This window comes from Cavia porcellus, unplaced genomic scaffold (genome assembly GCF_034190915.1).
Source record: "Cavia porcellus strain 051 isolate PalLab524CR breed Dunkin Hartley unplaced genomic scaffold, mCavPor4.1 scaffold_31, whole genome shotgun sequence".
Classification (NCBI taxonomy): Eukaryota; Metazoa; Chordata; class Mammalia; order Rodentia; family Caviidae; genus Cavia; species Cavia porcellus.
The window spans coordinates 45,410,701-45,434,114 of NW_026947514.1; the positions used below are offsets into that span (position 1 = coordinate 45,410,701).

At 39.1% G+C, this 23,414-nt stretch overlaps 1 protein-coding gene across 1 annotated transcript in view; it reads right to left on the reverse strand.

The window, feature by feature from the left end:
- The window catches only part of Ccdc175 (coiled-coil domain containing 175), a 58,363-nt gene that overhangs the window by 22,467 nt on the left and 12,482 nt on the right, over positions 1-23,414 (reverse strand). Inside the window, exons 4-8 of the mRNA XM_003472482.4 lie at positions 23,156-23,291; positions 20,524-20,752; positions 16,258-16,380; positions 13,334-13,443; positions 8,814-8,895 (exon numbers count right to left, since the gene is read on the reverse strand). Of these exons, the coding sequence (XP_003472530.3) occupies positions 8,814-8,895; positions 13,334-13,443; positions 16,258-16,380; positions 20,524-20,752; positions 23,156-23,291 (680 nt within the window). The remainder of the gene's footprint in view (positions 1-8,813; positions 8,896-13,333; positions 13,444-16,257; positions 16,381-20,523; positions 20,753-23,155; positions 23,292-23,414) is intronic.

Consider the following 23,414-nt stretch of genomic DNA (forward strand, 5'->3'; position numbering starts at 1 on the left):
TCCTTGAAATATTTGAGTATAATTTTGTATTACTATAGCATCAAACATATCAAGACAGTGTGAAACCATTCAAGAGGATGAAAGTATTACAGGGTATTTAGAACCAGCTAACAGAAAACAAACAATGATTTCTATATTATCTCTTTGCCTATAAAAATTTTTGTTTATACTATCACATATAATAAAATCCAGTAAGATAAAACATGATAAAACCAATGGAGACAGAAGAACAACAGTTTGGTGGGACTTCAAAACAAGATGGTATTAAATCATCACTAGCTATTATGATGTCTTGTTTTCTTGTTCATATCATCACAGACAATAATATCAAACAGCCCAGAATAAAACCATCCCAATTAATGAGTTAAAACTTTATAAGGCTTCAAAGCCACATAATGGAGAATCATGATTACCACAAACTTTTATGTATTTGAATAACTTTTTACAATAGGGAAACTATTTGGTATTCATACATGTGAGTTTAATTTATTTCACTTATGAGTATGGTCTCAAGCTGCGTCCATTTATTTACAAATATCTCAATGTGATCCTTCTTTATAGCTCAGTAGTACACCATTGTATAAAAATACCACAACTTTTTTATCCATTCCTCAGTTGATGGACACTTGGGTTGTTTCCAAGATCTGGCGATTACAAATTGTGCTGCTATAAACATGGGTGCACATATATCACTGTGGTATGATGCTTTCATATGGAAAATATTTAGGAAAAAATGTTCCAGGAAATTTAAACAAGCAAAACTTGAATTTGCCACACACTAAGTACTAGGAAGATGGAATATACTTAAATGAAATGATGTGTAGGCACTGTATAAGGCATTATATATTAAATATAATTTAATTTATAGTGAATTTAGAGCATATGCAAAGCTGTACCTAGGATAAATGCAAATGCTATGCCATTTTATCTAAGAGACTTGAACACTCCTGAGTTTTGGTATCTGCTGTTATGGTATCTTGGAACCAACCTGCCACAGATACCACAGGATGACTCTTTCTATTTGAGGACAAGAAATCGTACCCACCAGTGTTCTGCATGAGTTAACAATATTTTTGCTTAGATGTCTTCATTGGATTGTTTCAAATGAGGTAAGAAGGTTAGGTTTAGTGAGAATGGTGAGGAGTTCAAAATAACCTGACGTCAGGACCATTAAAATTGCTGGACACAAATAATCTTCTCCAAAGTGTTGAAGAACTAACAAAGCAACGAGGTCTACTGAAGCCTAATTCTAGGAAAAACCAAGAGGTCTAGAGTGACAGAGGTAACACTCAAAACCCCTCCGTTTGAGGACATTTACTAGAACAGAACAAACCCCCCAGGAACTGAGTTTTGGCTCTCTTGCATGCCAAGGGTGCAAAAGGCCAGTGCAACAAGCTTGTCTCGACCTGGAGTCTGGCAACCTCCCACCACTATGGCCTGGAAGTCCAGAGAACTTTTCCAGGGTAGGTTAAAGCAGAGTAAGATGGCTTAGAATGCGTGACACCCTGTATACCTAAGGAAGGTAAATGTTATCTTCCTGAGGAAGACACCATTGTCTTAGGCCTCAGCCTTTTTTTTAAAGAAAAAAAAAAACCTCCAAAATTTCAAGATACAATAATTAGAGGGTAACTATGGTTAATTTGTTATCTTTAAATTATCAAACAGTTTTTATGAACATTTTTATAAAATACATTGTGCAGCTTGCAGTTTTGCACCAGGAATAGAAGAAATCAAGACAGCATGAACAAAAACTGGTAGAAATGACAATGGAAAAAGACTACAGACTCATGACGACATCGGATGTTGGGATTATCAAACACTGAGTTGTAAAGTTATTGTTTATTATCATGAAAGAATTATTAGATGTGCTTAAGAAGGACAACTGGAAATAGAAACAATACAATGAAACAGGAGGTTTGAAAAGAGTCACCAGTAATCAAATGACAATTACAATAAGCAAAACTGAGAACTCAAAAGACTGTTCTCTCTCAAGTGCTGCGATGGAGAGACAAGAGGGAGAAAATGCAGAGAGGAGAAGATGAAGAATGCATGTGTTAGTATAAATAATTGTACACACACAATTGAAATTTCAGAAAGAAAGGAGAGAAGATAGCACAGCGTGTACACAAAATGGCTGAAAATTATGCAGAATTTTTGAGATTTAGAATTTCATATTTTTAAGAAGCTACATAAATCCCAAAGAGAATAAATAAAAATAATTTGGCCACCTCATAGTAAAACTGAACAGTTAAAGAAAAGCAAAGAAGACTAAAAATAAACGGGACATATGATATATTCACAGTTTAGAGGTCTTGATATCAGAAACATTGCAATACTATTTAAGAATTCAGGGGCTGGGGATTTAGCTCAGTGGCATAAGCGCCTGCCTTGCAAGCAGGCAGTCGTGAGTTCGATCCCTGGTACCGATAAAAATGAAAAAGACACACACAAAAAATTTATTATGAGCCTGCAGTTCTACCCTATTAAAAATAATAAATAGGGGCCAGGGATTTAGCTCAGTGGCACAAGCGATCCCTGGTACCAAAACAACAACAATAATAATAAATTATACAGAGCCCTGCTTACTCTGAAGTGACTCATGGGATTCTACGAGGGCTGTGGATTGAAAGGACCCCCCCCCCCCGCCCCCGCAGCATTTGCCTCTTTGAGCAAGTTTAGGGGTTCTAAACCATCCAGGAAAGATAAGAGATGAAAAATGGAGAACTATTGATTTAAGACTAACAGCTCTTACAACAAGGAATAAATGGAAAGAAAACAATAGTTTGTTCTAAGTGCAACAGACAACTTCAAAACCAAATGAACCAACAAACCAACTTTGTCAGGTTCCTGTGATCCTTGCCAGAAAGAGAATCAGAATAGGCTCAGCCCCAAAGAAAAGTTCTCTCTCATGCTAGGAGATAACAAAACCCCAAATGGAAAGACTTTCACTGGTATCATTCTCCTAGAAGAGAACCATTAAAACATCCCCCTGATCTTCAGGGCCTGCATGCGGGCCTCAGAGGGAGGGAGATGTTACATTCTGTAACAAAGAGGAATTGGAATGTGATATGATCTGCGTCCAAGAGCAAGAAGGTGGACTAGGAAATACACAAGGAACAAAGAGGATTTGTGCTCTGCAATGGGAGTCTTTCCCATCACCACTACAATTTTAAACAAGATTTGCAATAGGTCACCCAATACTTAGTGTTATTAAACTGTTTTGTAGACTAGTGAGAGGAATAAATTTTTTGTGTAGTTGACGTAGTACAATGCAGATAGAGGATGCAGGCAAGGGGTGGCACACCTGTGGCACACAGCAGTCATGCAGTCATGCCAAGGAGCCCTCTTTGCCTGTGTATGAGCCAAATCACCCCAGCATCGCTCAGCAGCGGAACACTGGATAACAGTGCACCTGGGGGCATTGTTGATACTTTGTAACAAATTAAGGTTTGGGTTGCAGTTTGGATACTCAGTCTCTAAAAAATTGACCACCACTGATACAGGTAGAGGTACTGACACTATGAATATTATGTATGCACGTGTGGGAACGAGAGAGGAGACACCAAGGACATTAAGAGAGGAGACACCAAGGACATTTCTCTTTTGGTGCAAGGAGCAAGCATTTATCTGTGGTGTGCATATAATGTGTATTTATTTGTATACATACACAAATGAGATAACATTGCACATACTGTTTTACAATATAGTATTAGTCACTAACAAACTATGAACAATCCTAATACTAGTTTAAACAAAACTGTTGTTGAATTTTAATCATAGTCTCCCTTCCTATTTTTTAAGATCATAATGAACACTTCACTGAATGTGGCTCAGTCTTGGTGGCAACCCACAATTATTTACTTATCACACAATATTTCTTTTAACCTAACTTTAAAGAATATCTAAAAACTTTTTAAATGAAAAGTTGTTTAAAAAGAGAAGGAAAAACAAAAGAAAGAAGTGGGACTTCTGGGAAGATGATGGAATAGTAAGTAGCAGAAGAAGAGCCTCTCTGAGAATTACTGTCCAGAAACTGGAATGTAGCAACATGAAGACAAGAAGGAGGCAAGTGGGTCTTCTGCACCCAGGAAGGATTTGAAGTGAGAATTGAAGCCCATGGAGTGAGCAAAGAGAGGAACTTCAATGAGGAAGAAGGAGGCAGCTGCTGGAGCCTTCTCCTCGAGATGGGACTCACTGTGTGGGAAAAGCAGTTGAAACCTGCAGACATACAGTGACTACCGGGAACACCAGAGGCCTCCACCGAGAGACACAGCGAGGGAAGGGAGCAGTAGCTGGTAGTGAGTGCTGAGGGTTTGGTCATTCCTTGGGAGAGAGTGATTGGCCAGGAGCCATCCAGGAGAGGAACCAACAGAGCTCAGAACTCAGAACAACTCCCTGGCTCCATCTAGCAGCTCCCAGCTGAGTTTAAGCCCCTAGGAGGTGTGCTGACTGCTACAGGCTGAAAGGGCCCCCACAGCCAGAATACAGCCTGGACTTCAGAGGAAATAAAGGTGCAGGCTCACTGAGGTTATCACCACCCTATCATATTGCTACTGCTGGGATAAATCAACACAGATGTGGACTCTGTCTCCACACACTGCCTGCCAGTGACAGCAAGACAAACATGGAAGTGGGTTCTCTCTCTCTCTGTCTCTCTCTGTCTCTCTCTGTCTCTCTCTCTCTCTCTCTCTGTCTCTCTCATATTTTTGTTGTTGTGATGGTGGTTGTGGCTTTGCTTTTCTCTCACCTTCATGGTTTGATCCTGTTTTTATATGAATGTGTGGGCGTAGTTTCTAGCGTCTGTGTGGCTGTTGTTCTGTTCTGTTCTTCCTTTTATTTCTTCCTTCTCTCTTTCCCTCCTGTCTTCTACACCAGTTTCCCAAAGTTAGTCTGATCCCCCGTTGTCCTCCAGCCTCTTCCTCTTCTTCTACTTCCCTATTTTCTCCTTAAACACTTTAAGATTTTTAACCCCTGAGGGTAAAACTGACATATTAAAGACTTACATATTGCAGACAATTTTCTGGTTTGTTTTAAATATTGTTATGTAATCACAAATCTAGTTCATATGGTTAAAAGTGGCAAATTAGTGGTTGCCTCAGTTTGTCATTTTATAGGCTGTTTGATGCTATTGTTATTGCTGATGTTACCACTTTAGCCAAAAGTGAAATAATTGCTCTAGCCAGCTGTTCTTCCTGGCATTTCAAGACTAAGACTGACTAAGAACCATAGAAATTATTATGGCACAAGTGCCAAAAAACCAGGGGCTGGGCCAAGCAGTCAGCAACTTCTCATCCCCAACAAATTGAAGAGGTAGGATCATGCAACAGACTTAAAACCCAAAAAGCCACTATACCTGGAAGAAGTCATTTCCTAGGGGTTCTAAATACTAGCAATAAAGCTACTCATGATAGGCAATTTACAAGCATTAACCCTGGAATTAGACTAAAAAAGAAAAAGGAAAGAAAATGAGAAGACACTTAAACAAAATATAACCCCAGATATCCAGTTCACCAAAGGCAAACACAGGGAGTAATGAGGTGGATCAATTGAAAGCCACCCACCTGGGCTGAAGTGGTAACAAAAAGCAATAGAATGAGGCTCTAGACAAAAAAAAATCAGAAATAATTTATCAGATAACTGTTCAAATGAAAACCATGCTTAATGACTCTAGAGTAGATAGTTTTTTTAAAAAATAGAGGAGCTTAAGAAAATGATAGAGGTCATGAATGCCAAACATAGGAAAGAAAAATAATACATAAGACAGATTCCAGCAGATACCTAGAAGAATAAAAATTGCACTGAAAATGTCCACAACAGATTAAGCCAATGTGAAGACAGGATCTCAGATATAGAACACAGGCTTGTGGTTAGCGATTATAAAGTTTTTTTTTAAAAATAGCAAGGGACCATGGGAAATCAATCCAGCAGCTGCTAGATGATGCAAAGAATAATAACTTATGGTTGGTTAGCGTCAATGAAAAAAACAGGAGATGGCACAAATGATATTTAAAAAATGTTCACAGACATCATGGTAGAAATCCTCCCTGTTAGGGAAAAAGAATTTAACATAGAAATAAACGAGGCATATAGAACTCCAACTAGCCATGATCAAAAAAATCTACAGCCAGACATACCATATTTAAGATTCCAGAAATTCAACACAAGAATAGAATATTATAAACTATTAGGGAAAAAACAAATCATCTATAAAGGAAAGCCAATTAGAATCACAGCTGACTTCTCAACACAATCCTTCAAGTAAAGGAGAGCTTGGAGAGAAGTATTTAAAGTTTTAAACTAAAACAACCTCCAACGCAGATTGATGTACCCCACAAAATTATTTTTCAAAATGGTGGAGAAATAAGATACTTCCATGATGAAGAACACATGAGGAAATTTATGACCACCAAACCAGCTCTCCAAAATGTTCTGAAGGTCATTCTAGAGAGAGATAACAAGAACTATAATTGCATGAATCTCAACAAGAGGAATCCACAGGCAAGGAAAACAATAAACAGGAGTGGGAGCCAACAACAGGAAAATAACATGACAAGGATAATATATATCAGTTATAACCATCAATGTCAAAGGTCTCAGTTCCCCTATCAAAAGACACAGGCTGGCAGAATGGATCAAGAAGCAAGATGTAACAATATGGAGTACATAAGAAACCTATTTAATTAAAAAAGAAATTCATACACTGAAAGTCAAAGGATGGAAAACAATTACTCCATGTGACATGAACCCAGAAAAAAGCAGGGGTAGCTATTCTATTTGCAGACAAAGTGAATTACAAGCCAAGATTTATTAAGAAAGGCAAAGAAGGTCACTACATACTTGATAAAGGAGCAATCCAATAGGAAGATATAACAATCAGAAAGATGTATGAACCGAATACTGGTACACTCAAGAATATAAAATAACTATTAACAGACATGAAAAATCAAATAAGCACTAATACAACTGTATTGGGGAATCTCAATATCACACTGTCATAAAAAGACAGATCAACTACACAAAAAATCAAAACTGAACCAAACTTTTTTTTTTTTTTTTTGGTATCAGGGATCAAACTCACAACCTCATGCTTGCCAGGCAGACACGCCACTGTGCTAAATCCCTGGCCTGAACCAAACTTTTGAACAAATGGACTTAGTAGATGTCTACAGAGTGCTTCACCCCACAACATCAGAATATACATTCTTCTCAGCTGCACATGAGATGTTTTCTAAGAGACCACATACTGGTCCATAGAATATACTTAAGTAAATGCAAAGAAATAAAATTATTCCACGCATATCATCAGACCTAGTGTCATGAAAGTAGAAATCAATGGCAAAAGAAACCAGTGGGTTGTTTCTACAATTAAATGATAATGATAATACAACATACCAGAATTTATGGGATACAATGAAAGCAATTCTAGAAGGGAAATTTATAGCAGTGAACACTCATGCCAGGAAAACAGAGCAAGTGCAAATAATGTTGAACCTCAAATTTCTAGTAAAAGAAGAGCAGGCCAAGCCCAAAGCTCATATGAGGGAGAAACTGATCAAGATCTGATCAGAAAATAATGCACTAGAGACTAAGAAAACAATACAAAGAATCAGTGAATTGAACAGTTGATTCCTTGAAAGATTAAATAAAATTGACACACCCTTAGCCAACCTTATCAAAAAAAAAATAAAAGACTTAAATCTACACTATTAGGAATGAAAAGTGTTAAACCACAAGAAACTTAGAGAATACTTTATACCACCACTTCTCAAATACTTTAATAAAAATGAAAATGAAACAATTCTCCCAAATTCATTCCTGGAAGCAAGCACTACACTGATATCAAAACTGGAGAAGGACCCAACTAAGAAAGAGAACTACACCAATTTCCCTAGTGGAGATAGATGCAAAAATCCTCAGTAAGATATTGGAAATAGAATGCATCAAATCATTAAGAAGATTATACACCATGACCAAGTGGGATTTATCACAGGGATAAAGGGATGCTCCAACATACGTAAATTAATAAATGAAATTTACCACGTTAACAGAGCAAAAGACAAAAACCATATGAAAGAACTAACCAAAAAGGGAACTACAGGCCAATCTCCCTAATGAACATAGATGCAAAAATCCTCAATAAAGTATTGGCAAACAGAATGCAGCAAGTCATCAAGAAGATCATACATCACAACCAAGTGGGATTCATCCCAGGAATGCAAGGATGGCTCAACATATGCAAATCAATAAATATAATTCATCACATCAACAGAGTCAAAGAAAAAGTCACATGATCATTTCAATAGATGGAGAAAAATGTTTTGACAAAGTCCACTACCCATTCATGATAAAAAAAAATCCTACAGAAAATTGTAATAGATGGTCTTGATCTCAGTCTGATAAAAGTCATCTATAACAAACTAACAGCCAACATCATACTAAATGGACAAAACTTGAAAGCTTTCATTCTAGAATCAGGAACAAGACAAGGATGTCCACTATTACTACTCCTACTCAATACAGTTCTGAAACATTAGCTAGAGCAATCAGATAAGAGAAAGAATAAAAGGAATAAGGATAAGAAAGGAAGAGTTAAATTATCATTATTTGTGAATGACATAATACTCTATAGAAGATTCCAAAACTTCACTAAAAGAGTTTTACCTATTCAATTTTCCAGCAGATTTAATGTTTCTTAACTAGGAGTCAGTACAAAACCTACTTTGTAAAATAACACATTCTCAGACATGTTTAAGATATTAACTGAAAAGTAAAGTCTAAGTATAATCAAAAAGTCATCATTTCTGTCTTCCTACCTGTTTTATTTTGTGTAAGTATTCATTCTTTTCACATTGTGATGAATCTTCCAGTTTGGCCTTGTGGGATATAAAGAAATTTCTATAAACAGAGGAAGCCAAGTAGATTTGTATCAGAACAATCAGAACATATTTTTCAGTAAAGCCACATTTATATGAAACAAAAAATTCCTGTCCCTATCTTCCCACACAAACTACTCATAGATATTTACTAAAATAAACAAAGATTTTTACTCTTAAATAATGAGCTAACGCTTCACGCATTCACTGAAGAGCAGTTACACAGCATCCACACTTTGCTGGGCCCGTTCTAGGTACCAGGGCTGCTGCACGTGCAGTGTCCGCCCTCCTGGAAATTACATCCTAATGAATGATGTGATCAGAATGGATGCAACGTAACAAAAAATAACCCCTGTGTCCCGGATGGTTAAGTCTCTGAAGAACAAAAGCATGAAGGAGGGTCTGAGAAGAATGTTCCTTTGTATACCTGAGCTACCTCAGGAAGGCCTCTTTGGTATAAGCTAGGAAAGGCCTAAGTGCTAAGGAGTGTGGAGGAAGCACTTCTAGGGCAGAAGGACCAGCAAGTGATGAGAACCAGAGACAGTAAAAAGCTTGCTGTGTTGAAGGAAAGAGGAAAATGAGGCTGGAGAGGTAGACAGGGACTAGATCAGATGGGGTGTTTAGGGTAAGGCAGGAATTCAGATCTTACTTTGAAGGGAACCAAGAAAGAACTTCTTAAAACCGAAGGGCAACATGGACTGATTGGCATCTTGAAAAAAACATGATTCTGGTTACTTTGTGGAGATAGCAACAGTGCAGGAAGAAAGACCGTGTGAGAAGCTACAGCAGGAAAACAAAGCAGGGTATACGGTGAAGGCGGTACGTGAACGTACACAGGTGAGCTTGGAACACAGTGAAAAGTGCTGGTGACAGTGCGTGCCTCTGGATTCAGCTGAAGTCAGTGCTGCACTGGATCTAGGAAGTGATGCACAGAGACCAGTGGACCCCTAGGCATTCAGTCTGAGTGACTAGGCAAACAGCACTGTCACACCCACCGCCACACAAGTCTGTGGGTAGAGCTGTTTCAGTAAGCTCTGTAGAGGACATGTTTTTGCTTGGCATACTCACGCTCTCCAAGTGGAGAGGCCAAGGAAAGTCACATAAAGCTTACATTTAGAATGCAAAGAAAGAAGTGAGGGCTAGATATACAAGACCTATATAGGTTTGGAAGTCTCTGAGGTATAGAAGTATTTAAAACCTTAAGACTGGATAAAATCACACAGGAGAAATCAGAGTATAGCGATGGGCCAAGAACTCCAAAATTTAACATCAGAGAGATGTGAGAAGCAAGTTAAGGCTTGTGGTAGGACACACCAGTGTGGTGAAGGAGGGAGAGGGTGACCTTTGCGAAGACAAATAAAAGACATGGTTCTAGAAGGAGGAAGTGATAATCTTTGTGACATTCCGTGGTGAACTCAACAGTTTTAAGGAATGGGGCAGATCATTAAAGTAGGAAAGGATGGACACTATTGGTAATCTTGACAGCTTTGAGATGATTTTAGCCCTCCAAAGTAACTCACTCCAAAGTGAGTTAGCCCTCACAGTCTTCATTGCCTTGGGTACTTTAAAGGCAAGGATACACTCGGGGTCATAAATTGGCTATCACCCGTGTAAAAATTTAACTTTCACCTCCACATTTCCCATGGGCTGAGAGACCACTGAAAGGCATGCAAATAGGGATCACAGTACTGGATTTACAATCACTATATAGACATATAGCGCTGGGAATCATTAATAAGAAAAAACAAGGATCAAACTGTCAGGGCCATTTGTAAACTCGTGGCGCATTCAAAGCACTAGTAATTGTCCTAACATACAAAATTTGTATTTGTGGCTGAGTATTTTTGTTTTCCTTGATATTTTGATATCAAAATGGGTAATAGTGCTGTCGACCCTGAAGTGAAACATTCCTTGGTGGAGGAGATTAAGACTGATAGATTAACAGGAAGACAAGCACTGCAAAGTATTTTAGTTTCTTAATATTCTTTTTTTTTTTGTCTTTTTCTTTTTTTATCGGAACCGGGGATCGAACTCACGACCACACACTTGCAAGGCAGGCGCTTATGCCGCTGAGCTAAATCCCCAGTCCCAATATTGGTTGTACACTGATTCTTCAGCTCAACCAAGCAAGGACTAAATTGCCTCTCTCTACCTTTACATATAGAGGAAATAAATTAAGGGATTAAACAAAAAGAATACAGAAGATTTTCTTCTAATTTTTCAAGTAATGAAGAGCCAAAGTAAAATTTTAGAAATCAACAAGGGGGTTAACCTACATCTTCAATTCTCAAAATAATCAAAATCACTTTTTCTTTGATGAGATTGTACATACTGAAATGTGTTGAAAAGCTGGGGTACTAAAAATGATGAATTACTAAAATGGAAAATCAAGAAATCTTCATTTCTTTCTTGAACACATGCAAAATCAATTTAACTTACATGCTTAGAAATAAAACTTCAGCTCCCTAGTGAGGTTTTGAATTATAACAGCTAGAAACAAACACCAACTTCATATGCTCCACTATGTTTTTATTTGAAATATGAGGTGTGATCAAAATATATGGTCAATGATTAAATTTTAAAGAGCACTACAGTTAAAGGTGCACTGCCATTAGTGCCCCTCAAAACACTTCATCTCACTTCAAACACACTTATCTTCCTGTTGCTATTTTCTGAAGCAGTGCTGCAGGTACTCTCACGAGTGTCTTTATGAAGTATAATAAAAAATGTCACTACTGCTGCTGAATGCATTCAATAAGAAGGCAGGCTTATAAAAACATTAATGTGTCCTCTTTCCCCTACTTACTGGATCTGGTACTATGTGAATTCTAGCTTTATTCAGTCAAAATGACCATGAAAGGTAAAGGTTTTGAAACGACTCAGGACATTGAAGGAACCATGACAGCACAACTAAAGACACTCTTGAAAAAGGACTTTGAGAACTGCTGTAATAAATTTGTTTTTAGTTTAAACACTCATTGTATTTTCAATCACTCCTCATATGTATGAACTAAAACTACTGAGTCATTTACAAACTCAGATTTTCTTTCTCCCCTGAATTTTACTGCAATATTAATTGAGCTTTCCTATTTTTAAATTTTATACTGAGTGTAAAGATTTTTCTATTTCTTGAACTGATGATGGTAGGTTAGCATTATGTTGTGCAATTCTTGTTTTAGAAGACATATTTTAAAATTTGAACACAGTTAAATCCATGTAGAAACAAGTCATGTTATTGCAGGATTCTGATGTGGTTACTTTGGGAAATTTGCTTAGCCTGAACTTCTTCTCTTAGACCATCAGTGAGCCACAAGGTGGCCCCAAAGGCCAGATTAAAAGACTTCATCTTCCTGGCCAGAGCTGACTGAACCAGGAGCTAAAGCTGAACCAAACACATAGGAAAGTAAACTCTGGGAGCACGGCGGCTCCTCTCCACAGGTATCCTGGAAATTCCAGGAGTTTGCTCAGCCATGCTTTGCCAAGTGCAAACCAAGAAGAGAACTGGGTGTGGCTAAACGAAACACTTGGTAAAAGGAAGCTTAGAGACTCTGCAGTGTTGCGGGACAGTTACTCAGGTAGCAGTTTTTGCTCTGAGGCTTCTCTGAATTTTCTCAGTAAATTCTGCAAATTCCCCTTGACTAGGAACAAATACAAGGGCATGGTTAGTTGGGCTGCAGCCTTGTGGTATCTCCCACCAGTGCCTTTCTCTGTTGGAGGTTTCATGTTGTTCCTGACTCCCTACCAAAGTTAAGCGTCAATTGTTAAAAATATTATAGTTAAAGGCACATTGCCCTCAGTGCCGCCTCAAACCATTCCATCTCACTTCAAATGCACTTTTTCCATTTTTCTCGTCACTTTCTGAAGCAAATCTGGAAGTCTGCTTCCAAAAGCCAATCTAAAGAGTCCCTCCCTGTCCAGAGCTGACAGTATCTACTCGGTTTTTTCTCTTGGTCATGTAGCTAACTATAAAATGAAAAGGTGATGTTAAAAAGCTGTCACATTAGTTTGAGTAAAGTAAGAGAATATGGCTTTTACTTAATAGTAAAATTTAAGAGTGAGACTACTAGAGTTTGGGTCTTGAACGTCCCTCGAAGGTCAATGCATTAAAGGCTTGGTCCCCAGCGCGCTGCTTTTGGGAGGTGGTGGACCTTTGTGGGAGGACTTTAGGTCACTGACAGTGTTCTCTCACACGGGACTGTGGGGTCTCAGCTCTTCCTTTCCTTGCTTTTACTTGTTGACTGCAAGGCAGGTGGGTTTGCTCTGCAATGCCTCGCTGCTATGAAGTGCTGCCTTTCCACAGACATAAAGCAGTCGGATAAGCCAGTCATGGTCTGGGACTTCTAAACTTGTCAGCTAAAATAAACCTTTTATAAGATTATTACCTCAACTACTGTGTTAGAGCCATGGGAAATATAGTGATGTCTATGAGTACTTCAGTAAAAATACAGTATGACACTTACATTTTATCCTCTGTAATCTTACAAGCTTTCTTTACTGCCTCCACCTTTTCTTCCCACTCCTTTATTGATGATTGCAGTTGTGCTATCTCTAAGTTGTGATCACTTAGAACCTATTAAAAATTCAACAAAAATAGGACATCAATCATGACCAAATGATTCATAGTAGCAGTTTGATACTAGTAAATATTCATGATTTATTCATTCAACTTATAAAATGGAGCTGTCCTTTAGTTTAAAAAAATCATTACAATTGTTTCTTCATAAAATAAACTTGGTTAAAAATATTTTTTTGATCTTTTTAAGACAAGGTCTCACTATGCAGTTCAGGCTGGCCTTGACTCACTTTGTAGTCCAGGCTGGTCTTGAACTTGCAGCAATCCTCCTGCCTCAGATTTCCGAGTGCTGGGATTACAGGCATGCACCACCATGCTTGGAATTCCAAAATAATTTTTAAACCATTAAAACATCTAAAATTTGACATAAAGGGTGACCTAATATATCAATGAGAACTATATTAATGTATTTGCAATGTTAATATAGCAATGAGAGCTATATTAAATTTTTCATTTGACACAAGAATTCATTTTCTGTAGCATTTAAAAAAATAAATATTGCCATAATCATCTTCAAAATATTAGCCCAACATACTAGAATATTATAAAACAGTCAAAAATTAGTTTCTTTTACATTAATTGATGAATATATTTATAATGAAAACATTTTTATTAACTTTTGATTAATATTTAATGACTAGAATAATCAAATATTGTGAAAAAATGTCACCATAACTTGAAGGAAAATTGGCAACAAATACCAAGTCAGAGAGGGATTTTTGCAATGTAACTTTGGTATAAAAAAAGGGGGAGTCATGCTCACTGGTCTTGGGATTGCACTCTACCCTGTGCAAGGAGAGAATGGAGCCAAGGAAAGGCTGCCAGACAGGCTGCGCTGCTGTGTAACACAGCTGCTGTGGACAGGCTGTGTAAGCCCTGTAAACCTGGACAGCGCTGTGAGGTCAGAGAACTACTTAGGTGAGGAAGCACAGGAGCTCTTTCAGCCCTCCTCTCAGATGGGGAGGTGAAAGCTGCCCAGAGTGCCTTCTTTCTCTATAGCAGGCAGGCATGTGGTAGCTAAATTTCTGCTTCCTAACTAGTCCCATGGTCACGAGTCCAGAATCCTAGCACTGCCATCAATATTGGCAGAATGTTGCCAAGTCTCTGGGCCACATGCTGACAGTTCTGGCATTTGTTGTTTCTAGCTTCAGTCATCTCACCCTGATTTGCTGACTACGTTGAGATTTCTTCTTAGTTATTCGCTCCTGCCAGTATTACATTAACTTGACCTGGCTGCAGAGACTTTTAAACTGAAGTTACCTTACGAAGGATAATCTGAAATTCCCTGTGGTCTCAGTGCACAGTCAAAATGTTGTCTTCTAGTCTCAGCCAACAACCACCATAAACTGTACCAAATACAAATCACTGAGCTGAAAGTCCAGTGGGCATGACCTCATTTAATACGCTCCAAAAGTCTTTGCAGTGCCATATTATAGATGCAATAACTTCAGCTTGGCAGATCCAAGGTTTGAACCCCTGTGTAATGCTTAAGTTTGTGCTTTAAATGATCCTCTCTGCTAATGTAGGTTGTGGCTGGGTTGTGGGAGTTAGCGAAGGAAGTGCAAGCCTGTCTAATTGGGCCTTAGAGAACTCTGGTGTACAGTTTAAGGAACATACACTTAATTTCCCCAAACTAAGTGCCTGGTAAGTGGTAGAACACTTGATTTATGGTTTATGAAACAAAACTGGAAATATGAGCTTGGGAATATAGATAAATTATATTTATATAACATTTACATTCTCATTTTTCCTAGCCAATCATGATTATCCTATGTTGAAATCTAAAAAGAATGATTTTTCTAAATGTTCATATCTGATATTACCAAGGTTCTATAATTGGATTAAAATGAGTACAATCACCTTCATATAATAATGGAATTAACTGTGAATTCTTATAGAAAATGTGATATTTCCACATTACTGCTACATCAATATTGTTTTGCATGTGTCTTTTAAGATATAGAAATACACTAATAGATTCAGTAATTCAACTAGTTATGATGGAGAAATAACAGGCATTACCATTTTTATTTGGCACACAGGTCATATTTAACATTAACCATCTTCATAAGCTTCAATTTTTCTGATTTTTAAAAGATAATTCTTACAATATGCATATCACAGTGCTGGGTTTCAATAAATGTTACTAAAATTATTTTATAGAAGCACAAAGCTGAAGTATTTTTAAACTCAAATAGACAAACAGTGTCCTTTCCAAATTAATATTACTGTTTCCAGTATCAGTGGGGAGCCTAAACTCTGTTCTCTTATCCTGCATTCAGAATTAAGAGGTTGCCATGGTTATTAATTTTGTTGTCAAATATGACAGAAATATTTTACAGAAATAATTTATGCATATATGTATACACATGCCACATATATTTAATTAGTTCTAAATGTGTTTTTTGATGAAAATTTTCAAAGTATTTGGGCCTATCAGATGCAATTTCTAAGACAGCTTTCTTCACACCATGTTCCTGAGGATGAAAACACAGTTGCACTACAACAGTCCAAATAAGTGTCAGAAAACATTAACACAATAGAAGTGTTCTTCCAGAATGGCCTAAAAATGAATTACAATCAGTTCCTGTTAATTTTTTTAATTTTTTTTTATTGGTATGTTTACGTTCATAGTGACTGCATTTCTCCTGGGAAGTTGGCCCACGTACCTAACACCTGTCAATGCTTTTCCACCTCACCCTCCCCTCCCCTCCTTCCATCTCTTGGCCCCCTTCCCTTTTTGCAAACAACTGATCTCCTGATCAAGGTGCCCAGTTTGGGCTTGAAAACATGCAGTTTATTCCATCTTACCACTGTGCTGATGGTAACTGTTTGTTTCATTTTTGTCATTCTATTTTTTAATTTTTCCAATTCTTCCTTCTTTTCAAAAGTGTCCAGTTTTGTAACCTCACAGACTTTTTTAAATTCATCAATCTACAATGACAAACAGAATAATCCAATAAAAAACAAAATTTAGAAAATCTTTTTCCATTTGTCAGCTCTGTTTAAATTCATTCTGAGTATGCCATATTCAATCTCAATAGACCAAGGAAAATAAGATAAAATAAAACAAAACTATGATCTAATATGATGTATAACAAAAATATGATCTATAACTAATTTGCAGTGTCACAGGAAACAAAGTGAACTGTATGGGTCAAACCATAATTACAAAAAACTAAAATATTAAATTTGTAAGATCAATGGTAATCATTATGGTAATCGTTATGTTTTAGATCTAAAATGTTCTCTGAAAGTCTCACATTCAGAGGTTAGGAGGGCTGGGTTACTGGACTGATCTGGAAGCTCTCCTCGAGCTCCCCCTTTCTCTCTCTACTTACTGGCCACATTCAACGAACAGCATTTTGTGCCTTTCCAGCGTGTGTTTGCACCTTAAAGCCAGAGGCAGAATCAGGGCTTTGTTCTTTGGATCTGGAAGCGCCTACCTGGTGACCTTTCCAGGGACACAGACCGGGCTCCTCATGGCCCGTCCAGCCTCCCTGACTCGAGCCCCTTTCATTCATTTAGGTACTGCTGATGTTTACTTTTGTGCTACAGAGAGTGGATTCCTTTCAAGATTTCCTTTTCCCTTTTCAGAAAAAGCTTGTGGACACCTGAGATAGACTACTCATATAGCAATAAGGAATTGGAAATTCCTATATGAAGTCTGTCTGAACTTTCTTAATGTTTTTATGAAAGAGTAACAAAACAGAAAAAAAAAAAAAAAAAACCCTTTCCTATATGGCTTAAAATAAAGCCAGAAACTCATTCATCAGAGAAAGTGGGGTAGTGTGCCTACCGCATGACGTATGTGGGCCCATGCTTGGTTACTCTCTGTGGAATGCTCCTTCCGATGGGCAAAACTCAGACTGGACACCAGCCTTGACTCCTATCTGGTCCCCAAAAAAGTGAAGAAGTGGAATAATTTGCCCAGTCCACCCTGCAGCACCCCAGAAGCCCTAAAACAGTCATGCTCACTCACATACCCATTTTTTGGTCCTGGAACCTAAGGGTCTGAGCTAGCGTGGGACTTTGCACACTGCTCAGAGGGACAGGTGCCTCTCAGCGGTGCTGTGGAAAGGGACTAAACCCAAGGATGCCCCTTTTCATTCTTCGTGTCCTAAAATTTTCATTTTACTATAAAAACAACCCACTAGAAAGCCTAGTCCAGGGAGAGGAGCCCACAGTTATCAGGGGTTTTTACTCTTCTCTGAAACAGAGGTATCGGTTGGTCCAGATAGAGCAACCTAGGCTGATGGCCAACTCCAAACCAAAAGGCTCCCAGGAACTTGAATTTTTAACTTTGTCTGGTGGCTGCAGACTGTGGAATGGACTGAGGGTGTCTTCCAAATTTCGCATTTGAAGTGTAATTGCCAGTATGATAATACTAAGGAAAGAGGCCTTGAGGAGAGGATTCAGTCTTTCTTTTTTTTTTTTTTTTTTTTGTCGTTTTCATTTTTTATCGGTACAGGGGATCGAACTCATGACCGCCTGCTTGTAAGGCAGGTGCTTATGCCGCTGAGCTAAACCCCCAGCCCCCGAGGATTCAGTCTTGAGGGTCCAACCCTGGTGAAGGGCTGTGTGAGTCAAGAGGCACTCTCCTGCCTTCCACCCTGCAGAAGATGCAGCTCAAGGCAGAAACTGGCCCCTCACTGGTACGGGACAGCTCCTGAGGGTCAGTACCCTGCCAATTTCTGTGGCCTCCCCTCCCTGATCTTTTACTGACACTGTAACTTCTTTTTTTTTTTTTTTCCTGGGGATTGAACTCATGATCTCACGTTTGCCAAGCAGGCACTTATGCTGCTGAGATAAACCCCTGACCCCAACACTGTAACTTCTAAAGAGGAGTCTCAGCAACGCCTGCTCTTTTCTCTAGTTTTATGGCAAATTGTGTTTGTCGTGTGATCAATAAACACAAAGGACAAGCACCACCTTGAAAAGTAACGTGTCTATTTAACAAGAAAATGTACGCATCTGTCCAAAAAGAAGATGAGGTCCTTTGCAATGTTCTGAGAAGGAAGAAGAGAAGATGCCTGTTTCAGAGATGAAGACATGCTCAGTATGGAGATTTCCTGTCATTGGACTAACTGCTCCCCTTCCCTCTCCTCTAGAAACAACCTTCATACCCTGAGACAGAGATTCGAGGTAAAACGCCACACTGTTCTCTTCAGAGCAACAACCTGATTCCTCACATCAACTCTGTCTTGGATTTGTAGTCACTTTAGGAAGGGGACCACACACAACTAATAACAGCCAGATACTGAACTCACGGTGCTTTGATCTAGGACTTCCCAGCTTCAGAATTTCTATTATTTATTATTTCTATTATTTATTTCCCAGTATTGGGTATTTGGTATAGGAAGAGAGACACATATTAGATGGGCTCCTTGCCAGCTACTTTAAAAAATGCCCATGACAAGGAAGAGTGGGGTGCTCTATTCTCAGGGAGAAGAGAACAAGGTTTTAGGGCGCTACTACAGGCTTCTGAAGAGGCAGACATTTGTAAGGATAAAAACTCAGATGTAGTTGGAATTTTTCTTCCTTCCTCCCTTCCTTCCTTCCTTCCTTCCTTCCTTCTTTCCTTCCTTCCTTTCTCTTTCTTTTCTTTCTTTTTTTTTTCTTTTAGTACCAGGAATCAAACTCTTGGCCTCTGTGCTACTGAAGCCAGGCAGGCACTGTGCTACTGAGCTACATGGCCAGCACTATAGTTGGAATTTCTAAATAACCAGATTTATCACTGAATTAAGAAGGAAATGTTCACTGCCAGATTTTATTTCTTTAAATTTTAATTGAAACTAAAGAAAAGCAATGTAACAAACCAAGCTCCCTTTTCTCCCTCTCTCCCTCTCTCCTTCTTCTCCTTCCTTCCCTGAGTCCATTCACACAGCCATACAATTCAAGCAGGATGTGATTGAACAGACTGAGTTTCACAAGCAATCACGAACAGTCCTTCCTATAATGAGCATGATTCTATGCTACCCCTGGTGTCAGGCCTTACTGTAAAGATAGTGTATGGCAGCAAATGGCCCTGTCTCATCCTCTCTAACATCCTTTCCCATGTCTGTGGATCTTACCTGTAATTTCTCAGGCTCAGACGCCCTTTAAGGCCCCTTCCTCTTCCCAAGCACCCTGCTCACTTGGGAATTTGCAGCGTATCTATTCTTGTTCTGGTCTTGGTAAATTCTTTTACCAGCCCTGTCACTGGCCCTCCATTTACTGTTCCTCCCTTCCTTCCCTCCCTCCATCTCTTCCTTCCCCTCCCTCGTCTCCCACTACCTCTTTTTCTCTCTTCTTTAATATAGTACTGTTCTAAGCCCAAATCTGATTTCTTGCATTATAACTTGTAGTTATGCCAAGTCCCATCTTGCAAAGGGCAGCATTAGAAGCCACACAGCATCTCATCTCGAGCTTGGCTCCCCTGCCATGGAGCAAGCTTGCAGGCCACTGTTGGCAGCACCTATTGAGGGGACACATCTACCTCTCCTGGCACATTCAGAAACTGTTTGATGGGGAATTTTACTTAACATGACATGCAGACACCGTGGCTTCCCCTAAACATGGGGCATAAAAGGACGCACGAGTTACCACTCATACTTTGGGACTGAGATCATGGTTTGTTCTTTGGGTCCCTGAGGCCGTTCCTCTCTTGGGCCCATTGTTGCTCACAGATGCCCTGTCTGAACTCCCTGGTCCTGTCCGTACAGACACAGCCTCAGCACTGCCAAAGGTGAGCGGAAATGATGATGGCAAAAGCCGTGTCCCTTCATGGCTGCATCTAAGCAAGGGGCCGCCCCAGGGTTAGAAATCCTGCCACTTATATTCTTTCCCATGAACGGAGACCACTGGGACACAATCAAATGTCTTCTTTTTTTTTTTCAAGATCACTCCCCAACCCCAATCAAATGTCTTCTAAGAGGCTTCGAATGGCCTTGAGGCTCCAGTCCTATTCTTGTCCCAATGTTTCACACAAGATATAATAAAACACTCACCAGGTATAAGGACAAATACATTGTTTCCAATTTCCTGCTCCAGGTTATAAATAATTCTGTATTGAAAAAAGTAAATCATGCCACTTACCTGTGAGGTGAGTTCCTGTTTTCTTAGCACATATTCTGCAATGTGTTTGGCCATTAGTTCCTCTGCTGCCTGCAAACATTTCCTGTACACCTCCACATCATGCCTCTCCATGTCTATTTGGGCACAGGTCTCGTTTATGTAAATGGTGGCCTTGGCTTTCTCTTCCATTGTTTGGTTCAGCAACAAGACAAACTTTGCATGCTGCTTTGCCAGCTCTTCTTGCTTTATGCTAGGAGGAAAGAATCACTCTTGCCATGAAAAAGATGTTACTTGGGAAAGGAATTTAAAGTCTTTTTGATAAGAGGAGCCCTCAAAAGAGAGAAACTGTAAGGGATGCTTGCTCTCCCTAGAGGTCAGTGGTCATTAAACTTGGTTGTGATGGGGGATATATAGAACAAGTGTCATCCTTGCAGCTGTTCACTTGCTACAAAAATGCCATGTGTTCACCATCACTTCACTTATCCCTACGTGTCAAGTAGTACATATAAGGTATTTTAGTTTAAAATGTAGAATAATTCAAGTCATTTTGAAAAGGCAATAGGATGTGGCCAGACCAATGTTTTGATGTGTATCATCCTTGTATCTGTTTTACCATCTGAGATCTGCTGCTATGCCAGAGGAAGAGAATCACCCAACCACATCGCCAGCCATGCTGGGATGTAGATAGGATGGGCCGAAGGGAAAGCTAGCCTCCCTCCGACAGGAACTAGGGAAAACAGGAGGTTGAGTCCATCTTTATTCTTTGGACAATGCTTGAGATTTCATTCAAATCCTTTTATCTTCTTGGCCAGATCTGAAAACAGGGAGCAATTAATCTCTGTACCACTCCATCAGATGATAGCCATATTCATTTGAGGAAGATTTACTTTTGGTAAAAACATCTGCCCAATGGCTAACAATATAGATGTGAAGAAAGGACAATTGATTCCATTTTTCTATTTTACTGCTTAAAATCTCTTTCAATATAAAGACACTTTCCTTTTTCTCATCCCTGGGTTAGGAGGGCTGTGTATGAAGATTTGAGGAAATGGAAACAAACTGGTTGGAAATTTATTTTCCAGAGGTCAAATTCTGCAAAAGAAAAGCAATGAAAAGAAGCCTGAGAATGAGACTCAGTGTGGGGAAAAGCACAAAGCCAAACCAAACCATGGATTGCGAAGAAAACACTGGCAAGAAGAGTTTGGGTGCTAAGGCCAGCACACTCAGAGAGCTGTCTTGCTTCCCAGCTTTCAGGACAGTCCAGGAATAACAGGACCTGTGCTCACTCTCCGTCAGTCTGTGAGCACCAGAACATGCATCTTTCTTTGAAAAGCAGATACAAGGAGCCATAGCAATTTGGTGATGTTAGCTTGCCAAACCTTTTGCTTGTAATTTGTCTTTCTAGAGGCTTTGGCTAAAGCAGTAGTTCTCCATGTATTATCTGGACAGTAACATCAGCATCATACTGGACTTGTTAGGATTGCAGCCCCACCTGGTCATCTTGACGGACTGAATTCCAGTAGCTTGTTTTAATAAGGCTGCCAGGTGATCCTGATGCTTGCTCAAGCTTAAGAATCATAGGAATAGAGGGGTTGAGGTTGCTGACCAGCTGATATGGACATGCATCCTGGGCACTGTCCTTATGGTGTGTTGGTTTAGAAATAGTCTACTTCACATAGCTGTCTCTGGCAGTAATGGTGAGCACACACTGTCCACGGATCCACAGACTGAACCCCAGGTGGGGAGTTACAACATTCTGTATTCCTCATGCTTATGTCAATGTGAGTTTTCTTTTTCATGGAGCTTCTCCCAGGACACTGTTCTGAGGGTTAGTTCTGAGCACTGGGGTCCTCATCTAATGACTGCTATTATGATACGTTCTGCACCAAGCAGCCTTTCAATTATTTGTATCCATAAAGATTGTATGTGTGTGTGTAGGCTTCTGAATGATTTTCCTGGAAAACCAACATTCAGATACTTATGCCTTTCTTCTACAAATTTGTACTAAAGTATCCTTCAATTTTTACACCCAGAATACAGCTTTTGTTCTCTTGAGCTGGGAAAGTGAAGAGTTGTGATTTGTGTTTTACATTGGAACAGATGGGTGAAGTGCTGGTCTCCGGTAACACAGGAAAGGGAAATCAGTTGTCAGCTCCTGAGCAATATGCAGTTACACATATTATCTCCTTTAACTACCGATAAATCAGGGACCTTTCCCTGGAAATCAATCCCACCTTTAGCCCTCCATCAGATTGTAAGTATGACTGAATATCTTTAGGAGACCAGACTAGATAGAAAAAGTGTGGCCTGATATTATGTTTACAAATATAATCCTAACCAGACTCCTTCCTTCGGTAATAGTAAATTTTTTGGAAATAGGAGCTAAAACCCCTGTGCACCTCTAGCTTTGGAGGTGGCATTCAAGGAGATGTGCTTTAGAAGCAAGCAATGGTTGCTGCTGGGAGACCAGGTCTCCTGGTGCAATGATGGAAAATTTTCTGCTCCCCTGCCTGAGTCATCTTCTGCAACTGATCTCCAGCTCTTAACGAAACTGCCTTGCCCAGCTCAGATCACGTGGCAAATCCCCTTAACCAGTTTTCCCAATACAGCTCCAGACCTCTACTCCCTCAAGTAATAAATTTAAAATACCTACCCCAGAGCTTCATTCACTTCTTTCAGAGCAGTTATTGTCTCCTTTAGAGATGTTATTTCTTCATCCTTCGTATTAATTCTTGTTTGCATTTGTTTTATCTCACAGATATTTAACCTGCGAGCATCTCGGATACTCTCTTAAAAGTGAATGGAAATGTTAGTAAATTATTTGAGAAAGAGTACAATTATACATATTGGCTCTTCCAGTAATGAAAAACATGTTCTTCTTTGAAATATCCTTTTAATTATGTTTCTGGGTC